Raw genomic sequence first — 13,802 nt, 5'->3', positions numbered from 1 at the left:
GCAGTCTTAGTCCGACGACGACACAACTACGGCGCCGTTGCACCGTTTGACGAATCGACGAGGAATCGTATCCCTTTTTCCACTATATCGCGCGAGTTAAAAATTCCAGATTCGTTCGACGAAGAAATTTTATCGAAAACCATTTTATCGAATCGACAATTGACAATGATTGAAAACTTCCCACATTTTTTTCGTAATTTGTCATATGTATAGCTTTTAAGTTATAATCGATGTACCCTGTCACGCGGAATTTATATATGAAAATGTAAAGTAGAAAGAGATATAAATGGAGTCTCCGAACTGAAAGAGCCTTGGAGAAATTCGATGGTCGCGGGCGCCAGCGCCAGCGCCAATTGGAAAACCGCTCGATCGAATAATCCTGATATTTCTGTTCTCTCCCGGAAGCAGCGTTCTATCTATAACCGGCTCAAATAAAAAGGCAATCGCACGCGTGTTTATGATTCCGTGGCGTCTTCTTCGGTGCTCTAAACTTCACGTGTCGCGCATTATATTGCCGCGCTTGACATCGCGCAAATATACGCGACACTCGCTAAGCCGATGAAAGTGCAATCGCGTCTTCGGGCGATTCGCGTTTCCGGTAAATGAGCCCGCCATGACGACAGCTCGAATACGTACGTCTTTGTGCAATGCCGCACTAAAATTCCAAGAATTCCAAGTCCATCCAAGAAATACTCGCACATTTTTCATTACAAAAACTATACGCTCATCATATTTTATTGTAACAATCTCGATGGCATTTGAAATTCCTCTCTGCCAGAAATTAAAATTCCGATGAAAAAAGATATGTCGCTAAGAAAAATTTAAGCAATTTGATGTAATTAGTATGTAAAGTAAAGCTACGATTTAAAAGAATTAAAAATTAAAAAGTACATTGTTTAAAAATTTTCGCTATTATAGATGACATCTTCGCAACTGTTGGGATAAACTGCGTTCTACGCAATGATTCTCGGATTAAATGCGTGAGCACACGTCGTCTCTTACTCACGTCTGTAAAATCGCGAGACGGGCACAAACACAATTTGCTGTCGACTTGGGAATGTTTGACGTCGTTAGAGCAGCGGCCTTTGCATTGGCAAAGGCAGATAGTAAAAGTAAATGCCTCGACGTACGAGAGAAAAACTGGCTACGACGTCATCACGAATATCATAATTGATTCGTTCTTTTCCACTTTTTCGCGTGGGAATTTGCGATCATAAAACTTTCTCATAACAATTTTATCTTTTTACATCAGATTACATTCTTTCGGAAGCTAACCTAAATCTACCCAATAAAATTATTTTAAAATAGATCCAATAATTCCAAACTTTCTGTTTCTTATTTATAATTTTTCTGTTTCCTGCAAATTTTTTTTGCTAATACTATTCGTGCTTTCGGTCTATATGAAAAAAATTCATAGTCGATTCAATGTCTCACACACACACACACACAGAAAAAAATTAGTCTTAAATCAAAAGACTATATATTTTCATATATAAACAAGAATATTATAAGTCTCTTCAAAAAATTCTATTCTTGATTTAATTGAATTTGTATTGATGTAAATATAAAGATATTCCAAACAAGATATAATCTTCATATATAGAAGAATTTGAGTCCCGAGTTGAGCAGAAGTAATACTTGCATCGATACGAATTTAAGCAAATCAAGACTAAAATTTTGCAAAGCAAGACTAAAATTTTGCAAAGCAGGTTATATTTTTATATATGAGAATATTTTTCTTAATTTAATTTTTTTTTTCTTGATGCATCGGCAGAAAATTATCGAAGTACGTTGTGTTGGAGAAACGAGAGTAATCGTCGTGGCGAGAGAGCGGAGCGCGATCACTTTCCTGCTTCTGGCCGGGGCCAAAAGCATTTCAGGCGTTCCACGAAGCAGCGATGCGAGAGCGGCCCGAAAAACGACGAGTCCGCGATCCGTGCGGTGCGTCATGCGTGAAAAGCTACGCGCGCGTCAGCCTCGTGGAACGTGCGTGCTGAGAAAATTTTTTCGGCGATCGACATTATAAAATATCATCTTCGAGAAAATCTTAGAGGCGATGACTAAATCGTTATCTCTTATGTACAGTGTCGTATCATAAAGCGTAATCGAACATGTTCGATGGTTTTTATACGCACGGAAAAAAGAAAGAGATTAAAAAAAAGATAATCTGAACGAAAAGTTTAATTAACCGAAATTTTAACATGCATGCAAGACACGTCTATAAGTGTAAAATTAAGTCGCAATCGCACTTTCGCGATCTGTCGCGATTTGAAGGAGAAAGAAAAGTTGATTTCTAAAATTAGAATTATTCTTATTTTTCTTTGATAGGGAAGCGAAGAAATGCATGGGAAGAAAACCGATCGTGTGGCGCCGATCAAGGTTAACCATGTGGATGTAGGCGTAGTCATCGATCAGTGGCGTAGGAATCTCGGATCAACCATTAAATTCAACGATTATTCGAGAGTTAAAAAAAAAAAGTAACAAAAAACATAAAAACGATGCTCTACACGACGAGAGAAAACTTTGCGACACTCGCGTTTTATTTTTTCGAAAACTTTCAGTCGGTCGGAAACTCGAGGAATCCATTGCCGTTAAAGCGACTCGACGGAACACCCCGTATATCTCTCGTCGCTCGGGGTCGGTGAACATATGGGGTACGTATAACCTTGAAGACATAGTTACCTTCTCCGTTGGTGGTAAGCGAGCCGGGAAGTGGCAGGGGCGTGCTGTTTCTGCACCGACGTTGATCTCCTTCGCTGGGCGCGCGATCTGAAAATAAACGGGCAACCCCTTGAGAAATTGCTTTCCTCGCGCGAGACTATTTCTTCCTCTGTTAATTCCTGCCTCTCCTCTTCCTCCCCCTTCCTCTCGCTCACTCTTTTTCTCGTTCTCATACGCATTTCGCTTTATAAACAGAATAAAGAAAGAGAAAGAGAAGGGAGGGTGGAGGAAACAAACGTAATCACCGTTTTTTTTGATATGACAAAAAAAAGAGAAAACAAACGAAAAAGTGTGTGTACTTTGTCGAGTTACAGCGATGTGGATGCAACGTGATGCAATGTTGTTCGTTATCGCGGGAAGATCGAACGATGAGAATTTTCTGAGGTAAAGAATTTCGCGACGCGTGTGTTGCATAAAAGGCTTCACTGTCGGCAAACACCGGCAGCGAGATTCTAAGTAACTTCATATGACCGCACATATGTCTCCCGCGCGCGCGCGCGCAGTTAATTGACGTAACGCCAATCTCGGATTTCTCTGCTTCATCGGATAAGTCCGATAGGATAAGTCCGTTTCTCTCAACGCAGGTGCGTGCACGTGAGTGTCGGTCCACAATAAGTATTTAAACTTTAAGCCGTAAGAAATTGACCAATCATAATCAATTATTCTTTTCATATTCGATTATAATTGGTCAATTTCTTACGTCTTAAAGCTTAAATCACCTATTGTGGACCGACACTCAGATACGTTCAGTTTCAAAGCGGCGTCATGCCAAACGATCATCACCACCTTCTATGCCTCCTTCAGCGTCCCCAGCGTCCTTTATTCTAAAAAACAGTCCTCTTCAGGTAGCTGTCCTTTAGATTTATTTTCACAAAATTTTGTCCTTTGTCTCACGGGAAATTCTTTTCTAATTAGAGTTTCAAAGTCAAAGTACTAAAGAGTAATTTTTAAAATATAAATATTTATAAATATAATTTGTTTCGTGTTAATCTTATATTTTTAATTTTTTAATTAAAACTATTCAGATTACATCCATTTTCATTTCTTATTCCGAATATGACAATCAAACCGGTTTCAAACTATTAGGAAAAATTACATATAGTATCTCATTTTGGTTTGGTGTTATGTAAGAAAATTTCGTAATGCGCAAATTTCTCATCACAAATTTGAAAACATGTAGAAACAAAATTAAAATTTTCAAATTTTTCCTTCATTTCCTCTAAGAAAATAATGTCTATATGCCGAGAGGTAAAACGGCAAAATGAATCTCTGATCCTTCCTTGTTTATCGTCGAAGAAAAATAAACAGCCACCTTGCCACACGATCCGGTCTGCGTGTTAAGGTCGACGTCGCGATCAATGGCGTTGGCCGTTCGCGTGAATTCATTCCGATCGTGGAGCGAAGGCAATTAAATGCCACAATTTTCGCGGGCCAGAAAAGACAGAAACGGCCAAGGTAATCACCAGACGCGTGATTCATGGACGGAACTGTCTCTTTCTTTCTCCCTCCATCTCTTCCTTTTCCTCTTTCGTGACAGCACAAAGGAGGTGACAGAATCGTCCAAAATAATGATTCGCTCGCGACGGATAATTTATTCGTGCACGTCGTGGCAAAAGTCTCGTATAACAAACAGAACGGCCAACTAATCCACAACGAAACAATGCTAATCTAGTTTTTCTCATAAACCACCCACGAACATCCGATTTTAATGTCTTCTGAAACTCGTTTTTTTTTCTCGCGATTAAAATTTATTACTTTATTTTCGAAATCACTTTATTAAACTTATATAAATATTGAAACAATTTTGTTTCAAAACAATTATAGCAATAATTTAATGCAGCGATTTCAGAGTAGATTTAATAATTTAACAAAGTAGATATATATATTAAAAATAAAGACAATACCTGAAAATGTATTGTCTTTAGATAAAGTATTTTTTTTTTAATTTTTTTTTAATTGCAAGTTATGCGAACAAATATATTACAAAAAAGTTTAAAGCTTGATAATCATGCTAATAATTTTAGGGATAGACCATAGAAGGCTAGGTCCATTCACTAAAAGAAACGATGACGTCAGAAGAACAAGTCGGACGAGAGGGCGGTCACATTCCTTTTGGATTCCAGCATCTCGTATCTACAAAAGTATTTCCTGTCAAGAACATTAGAGAAAGCGGCAAGGGCAGCGAGAAAGAATAAAGTTTCAAGGATATCGCGAAGATAGAAGAAAGTCTATTTTTAGGGCGCAATTATTTACAAATCTGCCGGCCTCGCTCTCGTCGCTGTCGCGTCGCGTTCAGCGAATTTCACGGGAGAATTCTCCTTCTTTTCTTTCTCTCTCTTTCGCCGAATCCTTGTCCTGTTTCCCACGCGAGAGGCTCTTGTTACATAAATAGAAATCAAAACTCGCCAGTATTTCCTTAAATTAAAATAATACTTTTTCGCACATCTCAAGATTAATCTTGCTGACATAACATTTAATTATAATTAATTTATACAATAAATTTATACAATAATGATTAACGTAAAGTCGAAAATATTAAAGAAACATTTTTCCATCTATTTGGCGAAAAGTTTTGAAAATTTTTTTCTAGAGCTTAATGAACGAAAGAGATAATTCCAGATAATAATTTTCACGAATATGCTGAATATATGAATTATGAAATATTGCATGTCTATCTTAAAATGGGATAGAGATTTTCCAAATTTCTATTCCAATTTACTAAACTTGCAACCACGAGTCGCCATGCAACTTGGCAAACAATCAGAGCACGTGAATGATAATCGGTATAATAATATTTATCCGACCGATAAGAAACAAATTGACACGCGAATCCGCGGTTTATTACGCCCGTCGTCGTCGGTCGACGTCCAATATACAACCGCCGCCTCGTCGGGTAAATACAATTTATTTACAAAGTAAGGCCGAACGGGAGAGCTCGCGGCGCGATTTTGGCACGCGCGTCACCCCACAAAGGGAACGTAAATATAATTCCACGAATTATGCGTGTCACCGTAAGTCGTTAAGTGCCGCGCGCGAATCTGTGAGATAGTGTCACCGCTGAGTTTGCAAGAATATATAGCCACGCGGAAGATTCGACCGGCGGCGCCACCGCGCCCGCTCGCTCGCTCCCAAGGTGAGCGGATTCGTGAATTATGGACTTCGGCTTGAAGAGAGAATTGCGAGAGAGAGAGAGAGAGAGAGAGAGAGAGAGAGAGAGAGAGAGAGAGAGAGGAGAGAGAGAGAGAGAAGAAATGCGACGATCTCTTCCAACAACGTTAATTAAGTATCGTTCACACGGGTTTCAGCCAAGTTTGCGAACCGCGCGAAATTGTTGAGAAACGCCGTGATTTTCCCGATTTTGAACTTTCACACAACTTCTCCCTTCCGCGCGAGTGACATTTGAAAGATCTTCAGATCACTTGGCGATAGCGCGAATTTATCGCGTCGCCCAGTGTCGCGGTTCTCTCCGGGGACCGTTACGAGGCTGAGTGTCGTGACATTGGGCGGCTGATCCGACGTCGCGCGTGCGTTGCAGCAATGCGCCGCGGCGCGTACTCGCGCGATTCGCCTTCGTCGGAGGCGAAAGCTGCATCGAATTAGGATCTCGCCGGCGGGATCTTCAAAAGCGGCATCTCCGTCCGGCTCCTCCGATCCGGAAATCGAGGCGTGCCTGGCCGCGCGCGTGCGCGCGCGCGCGCTCGATGGCTCTCGGGGTCCGGTCGCAAAACGCTGCCGGCGCGATCGGTACGGCGAAGGAGGCAACGGAATGCGAGAGAGAGAGAGAGAGCCACTCCCGCCGATCGCCGGCAACTCGCGGCGGTCGGTCGAACGGAGACGAGAGGAGAGCGAAAGGCAGATGGAGAGGACGAGGAAGAAAGAGAGCGAGAGAAAGAGGTTTCGTCATACCGAGCACGCCGACTCCCAACTACATATCCCGATAACAGATTTCCCGACGATCGGCTCTTCCTCGTAAAGATCGACGATAAGCCACGATCGCTCGCGATAAATTACAATCTTCAACGTCCTATATTTCAGCACTAGTCAAGTCTCATCACGATCGGTGGAAACTTGCCTAGGAGAATGTATCGGACATGATTTTAGAGAGAAGAGAATAGATTAGATTATAAACGATGGAAGATAGAAGAGGACACGATAAGCACGAACCAGTGTGGAAAGAAGCTAAAGAGCTGAGGACAGAGGGAGGGAGGGGGAGAGAGAGGAAGGGAAGCAAAGTGCGCGCTTGAGTTTGCTCTTTCGAGCGAAGCGGGCAGAACGGTAGAAGACAGAACGAAAGATCGGACAAGTGATGAGCAAGGAACAGAGGAGAGAGAGAGAGAAAGAGAGAGAGAGAGACAAAGAAATGGAGAAAGAAAGAGAAGGACGGAAGGAAGGAGAGAAGGGATGTATTCAAGGACGTCGGTGCGAGTAGGCAGGCGACAGGCGCCCATCGCCCCGCTAACACCCGAGACCCCTCGTCTTGGTTCACCCTACGTCACCCCACTCCTCGGCCGGCGCTAAGGTGGGCCCTATATCTATACCTTCGTGCCCTTAACTTCACTCAGAGATAGCAAGTGAGGATTACTGCTTCTTTTAAAGCTATTCAAGAGTCACCAGTTAAGAAATAAATCTACGCTGAGAGAAGTCTTTTATGAAATAAAACAAATTCTTTTGATTTTTCAATCATGATGTTTTGTTTCCCTCTAACACAATAAATTGTTCTGTTGATAAAATGATAAAAACCCATTCTAAAATCCGGTATTCCTTTATTTGTATATTTTTTTCGAAACAGATGGATCGTTAACAAATGTGCCAAACTGCACTTTCTATGTAATTTTTTTTTCAACCTGTGAATACAAAGTCGGTTTATTTTCAAAACGGCAAAAATCAAGATCTGTTAAAAATTAAATTCCATTTTCAAAATTAATTTATTTTGAGAGTTGCGCTAAATTGTTCGGTTTCATTATGCTCGAAATTAAATATAAAAAATATGATAAAAAAAGAAATAAAAAAAAAAACAATTTTTTTAATCTGCATTCTTTCATTTTGTGATTTTTTTTAAATTTTTATCGCCTTATCAAAATTGTTATGTAAGATACTTAAACATTATAATGACTTAATATTATAACAATTTTTTATTATTTATTATTTTATATTTAGCATAATTCTCAACTAATTCTAAACTAATTCTGAAAACTGAGGAGGTAATTAATTTTTAACATAAAGATAAAATCGAGATGTAATCACGAAGCTACGAAACTTCAGCATGATATTGACCCAATCACGTCGCACGTCGAACGAAAATTGAATGTAATCTAAGAGGTGAATCGCAGGGAAGCAGGATTAAAAACGTAAGCCGTGTAACACATGATACGCGTTGTCCTCGCGCGTTTGAAAGGGACTGCGCGGCGCGTTCTGTCCTTCGTCGTATTCGTTGAAATTTACGCAACCGCGCCGGTGGAACTCTACGTATGACATGTAGCGTATGCGAAAATCAAGTGTAACACCGCTGTAAAGATTTTCCGGGATCCAATAAACATTCCCCTTCGAATATATATATATATATAAAAAGTGGAAGGTTATTAAATATTTAAATTTTATAGGCGCGGCTTCTTAGGTGCTTACATAACGTCTAATTAAACAGGAGGTACGTGATAATTATTAATAAAGTGTCTGATATCATCATAGAAGGGAAGAGGGAGATTGCTCGGAAGCGTGGAGGTTACAGCTCGGCGCACGGACGCTGCCGCGTGCTTTTCCATTGGGTCACCCTCTTATTTTCCTCCCACGATCGGCGGGAGGCGCGCGCATCTTTCGCGGAATCTTTCCGCGAGTCACCGGTTCGCTCGAACTGCTCCGTTTCGTTCTGCGTTGAGAATAATATCGCGTCGTGTCGCGTCGCGCAGCAAGTAGCAACAAGTGGCGGACTTTCATCCACCGTCCGCCTCCGTGCGCTACGGCACGCGGTGCGATGGCCCAGTTTCCGCGACGAGGCATAAATTCGCGCGCGGGCGCCCGTCGTCGCCCGAAAGACAGATTTACGACGGAGACAAGAGGTGAATCTCCTTCCGAGAAGAAATCCCCCCCCCCCTCCCTCGCTCGCGTCGTCGAGAAAAATGCACGTTTCCTTCGGCCGGCGCCGTTTTCCACGTTCTCTATCGTATCGCACAAGTGCGCGCGCGCGCGTGAAGTAAAACTATTATCATTATTGATTCACGAGTCACACTCTTGCGATTGACAAGTGGTCATGTTGAATGTGACTTTCGCGCTAGAAAGGCCAGTCCATGATCGCGACGCGACAATATCAAATGTAACAAATTTAGCAGAAATAAAAAGCTTTAGATCAAATCATAAGATAAAAATAAATACTAATATATATGTGTGTGTGTGTGTGTGTGTGTGTGTGTGTGTACATATTTTTTATCTCATATTAATTTCGATTAAATTATCATTGTATTGTTGGAGTTCAAGAACATCAATCGATTGAGATGATGAGGATTGGTATTTATAACGTGCCTTGCGGATATATATATATATATATATATATATATATATATATATATATATATTATCTTAAAGAATGTTGGACGCTTTTTAATCCATTCTTTATATAAATGCGAATACGCTCGCAGTACGCACGACACGATACACGGTCCTCTCTCTATCGACAGGAGATATTGACCTCAGGCGGTATACACAACACTAAACGTCCAGCATTTCTCTGTCATAATGTGTGTTCACTATACAATCTAGACACACACACACACACACACACACACACGCGCGCGCGCGCGCGCGCGCGCCTAACGTCATCGCGAGCGTGCGATTCTCCTCTAACTACAGGCGCTGTTATTTCATCATATCAAGCTTAGCACATATACACGCCAACGTCGATGAGATAGAAATATATATGTTTATTCGCTATTTTTAGTAAAAAAAATAAATATAAGCATCAACGTTGATATTTTATCTTGTAGCGCTCGCAAGTCTTGATACTGTATTGTTTTACCAGATTACATCAGTCTGGCATGCTTGATATTAAAAAAGAACATGGATGTATGAAAGAGGACTTGACCGTATTCGCGTAATAACGAATATCAATCTCGTTTTATAAAATCAAAAATGCATCTATTGTGATTACGCTGTGTGTTGTGTACTTATGCGATTCGCATCAATCCAAGAGAATCAATTTAAGTTCGGGCGCAGAACAAATGAGAAAAAAAAAAGACATGATTGACAAGAAATATCATCCCAGAATTTTTCGATTTATATACACGAAAAAATTAGTCTTAAATTAAAACAGATATATATAAAAGATATATTCATATATAAACAAGAATATTATAATTTTAAATATTTTAATCTCAATTTGATTGAATTGATGAATTTTTTTGTGTATTTATTATTTCTGATTTTATGTCACACTTCTCTGTTCGATATTTATTCTGTTCATATATTTGAATTTACTCAAAAAAATAAATCGGAAGAAAAAATGCGAGTATTCAACTTAGATTGATTGTATTATAAAATTTTTATGAATTTGAAAAAAAATTAAAAAAATAAATCACTCTTGTGTTAAAAAGTGTTGTTTCATCGCTAACTGTTAATGTCGTTTTTGCGATATGTTCAGCCTCTACCTGGTGGACCAATATAGGCTAATCAATGCATTGATCAATCGTTGAAACCGCGATATCGTGAAATCTATCGGCATTGCGATCAACAAAATCGATTTACGGCACGTAGTCGCGGTCGTAAAAAATTACGAGAATATAAGTGCATATTATTTCAATTTTTCATTTAGCTGAGCTTGTTTTATGTCTACATCTTGTATATTCGTAGCAATATTTATATGGCTGGTTCTGTTCACGGTAATGTTACATTTTGCGACTCGTTGAGGACCGTCGGTGTGTGTGACTAGAATACTATCGTAAACCAATCTTCTACGAAAGCTGCATGTCTGTTTTTACTCAACTCCATCTAATAAAATAGTCAGTTTTATCCGCGACAGAATGATCTATTTATCATTTCAGGAATCCGCGGCGGAACACGTAGTCGTGTGAAAAGTGTGAGAACCTCGATGTCATACGACTAGAATGCCGTCTTTTTTTTTTTTTTCATCGTTATAGATATCTTCTTGATAACATTTTTTATCTACTTCAAATTTCCGAGGCACAAAAAACCGATATTACGCGATTGATCTCATTGATTTCATTAGCGTGCAATAATAAAATTTATTAGTCTCGTACTAATTATATATGTGAATTATATTAAGAAGCGATTTCATTTTAAATTCAAAAGAGCTAAAAATAGAAGGAAATAATTTAATGAGGAATTAAATATACAGAGACTGCTATATTAATTTTAAATCATCTCATTGCATAAGATTTGTTTTCTGTTTATGCGTCAGGCTGCTAAAACTTTCTATCTCGCTTTTGCCAAATTTCGAATATATATATATATATATATTTTATTTTAAGTGTAACGAATGTACACTTTACTTACAAAAAATAGATCAATACCGTTTGTGCAATAACTCAAACACGCGTAGATTAATGTCTACTTACTTTTTAATATTTATCTTTTAATAAAAATATTAAATACTACTAATAATGAGTGAGATTAATATTAAAGAGCATATCATAAAACGCCTACGATTTTTGTAAATTTCATTTTTGTAAAGTCGCCACTTGGTACATCGCGAAGGCATTGAGAAACGAACTCAAGGTTGTGGTGGCTTTCGATTAAATCGAATTAATGATATCGACGACGTGCGACGGCGACGCGAAATATCGCGACAAATGTCTGATGTCATGTTTCGAAAGATGAGAATGCCAGCCGCATTCATTCCGGATTATTCCAACCTTGCTTTGGGCTAGGTCGTGAGACACGCACGTTAGAAGAGATGAACTTCATTTGCTTGTACGGCAAACGTTTGCAAGTAATAAACACGAGTTATCGTCCATATGAGTCGCCCCCCTCCCCCCCTACACACACACACCGTATTTGTATACATTCGCTAATAGATGCTTCTGATTATGGCGTGAAAGTGAAGACACTCACCTTCAGGTCTCAGTCTGTCGGCGATAAGGCAATATGGGGGTGGTGGCGACTCTGAAATGAAAAATAATAATCGTTATGTATTATTGTATATGTTATATATTTGAAACTGCATGGAAATAAAACGCAATATATATTAGTTATATATTATAATGCACAAATTTGAATGTCATAAATATTCTTGATTTTAATATTTATATCTTTTGAAATATATAAATACACACGAATAAAATTATCTTTTCTAAAAAAAGTAGAAAAATAACGTTAAGTTTATGGGTCTCTTATTCCTCTAATTACTTTTTAATATTTATCTTTTAATAAAAATATTAAATACTACTAATAATGAGTGAGATTAATATTAAAGAGCATATCATAAAACGCCTACGATTTTTGTAAATTTCATTTTTGTAAAGTCGCCACTTGGTACATCGCGAAGGCATTGAGAAACGAACTCAAGGTTGTGGTGGCTTTCGATTAAATCGAATTAATGATATCGACGACGTGCGACGGCGACGCGAAATATCGCGACAAATGACGGGCGCCCGTCAGAGGAGTCCAGCACCAAAAGTGGCAGGTCCTATTATTGACGCAGACCGCCAATGAAACCGATACGTCATTTTTCGTCCTTTTACGTGTCGCCCTGAAAATATAGAGGACAAACCGCGGCGTGAATATCTCAAACGTCAAGGTAATCCGACGCTCCTCGGTCTAAGAAAACGAAACACCGCGCCTACGCAAGTGCGCAACTGCATCTTTGAGGAATTCTTCGAGAAGACAGTCGATTATTTGAAGAGATTAGATTCTTTTTTTCCAAAATTCCCTAGATTCCTTTTTTTTCAAATAACTAAAAAAAAAAATATTTTACATAAGCAATAAAAAATATTTCGCAGAGATTACTCCGCGGTATCAAGAAAATTAATAAAATATATAGGATAGGACATACGGGCGCAGATATTTTGATAAAAAGAAGATTCATCTCTTTCCATGGGAATATTCCGATCTTGAACTCTGAGGCATATCGCAACGTGATAAAAATCACTCACTGTTATCAATCATCTCATCCGTCTAAATAAAAATTCACGAAACATAACAATAATAATATTATGTAATCGCTGATCGAAATCACATTATAATTGATTATAATGTTGATATTGCACTTTTAGATACGTGTAATCTAAAATAACGCGTATATCCGTTCTGCTTTTCAAGGAAAGTGCAGATCTGTTGTTCAAGACGGTGCCGAAATTCCTAGATAATAAGCGTGGCGCGGCGCCGATGCGTAATGGCCGCCTGTCGCGCCTACACGTGAATCCTCCTCGCGGCTCGTTTCTCTCTTCTTTATCTCTTTCCTTCTCTCTCTTCCTCTCTCGCATGCCCGACTCGATCCCTCTCCAGAGAGTCGACTGGCCGCCGCGTCGCCGCCGAGCTTTAATAAAGCCGACGCGGCGTGTCAGTCATCGACGCACTTCAAACTTCGGGCCAGAATTGGCACGATTTAAATAACAAGATGGAAGCGCGATTTAAACGGAGATATTTCAGCCCCTAATTAAGCCACTTATAATAAACGCGCGGCGCTCCCGCGACGGTTACGTAACTCTCTCGCGCCGGCGTCTCCTTCCAACCGCGCGAGACGCGCCTATTTCTAGGCCTGTTTATCCGATTGTCAAGCCTGGCGGGTGATAAATGTTTATTGCATTTATTGAACCGACCGGTCGCGTCGCGATTTCCAAAGGCGAGGGAATCTCGCACGTGGACGAGATACATAACAACATTATCCCGATACATTCCTTCTTTTAGATAGATAAAAAAATTGCACGCGTCATACAAATGATTCCTATAAATCGTATGAAAAAAAGATATAGACGAAAATCGCCTCCTCGTGTTTTTGGGTATGAATGAATGCTGGAGCGTGGAAAAGGGAAGGGAAGAGGGGAGGATGGAGAAAGTCGTGCATTACGCGTTGAATCGCGGTGCGATGATAAAAACCTGCGCCGCGACGATTTACGTAACGACGACACGCACAGTCG

The 13,802-nt window shown here is 39.7% G+C and overlaps 1 protein-coding gene across 2 annotated transcripts in view; it reads right to left on the bottom strand.

The window, feature by feature from the left end:
• The window catches only part of Dad (Daughters against dpp), a 48,798-nt gene that overhangs the window by 26,794 nt on the left and 8,202 nt on the right, over nt 1-13,802 (bottom strand). Inside the window, exons 2-3 of one of the 2 annotated variants that reach the window (XM_089085227.1) lie at nt 11,779-11,829; nt 2,683-2,769 (exon numbers count right to left, since the gene is read on the bottom strand). In XM_089085227.1, the coding sequence (XP_088941353.1) occupies nt 2,683-2,769; nt 11,779-11,829 (138 nt within the window). The remainder of the gene's footprint in view (nt 1-2,682; nt 2,770-11,778; nt 11,830-13,802) is intronic. The other variant, XM_089085228.1, reaches the window with a different exon arrangement.

Source organism: Pogonomyrmex barbatus, unplaced genomic scaffold (genome assembly GCF_055798465.1).
Source record: "Pogonomyrmex barbatus isolate J1 unplaced genomic scaffold, ASM5579846v1 scaffold1, whole genome shotgun sequence".
Lineage (NCBI taxonomy): Eukaryota > Metazoa > Arthropoda > Insecta > Hymenoptera > Formicidae > Pogonomyrmex > Pogonomyrmex barbatus.
This window is presented reverse-complemented; position numbering and strand designations above follow the sequence as displayed.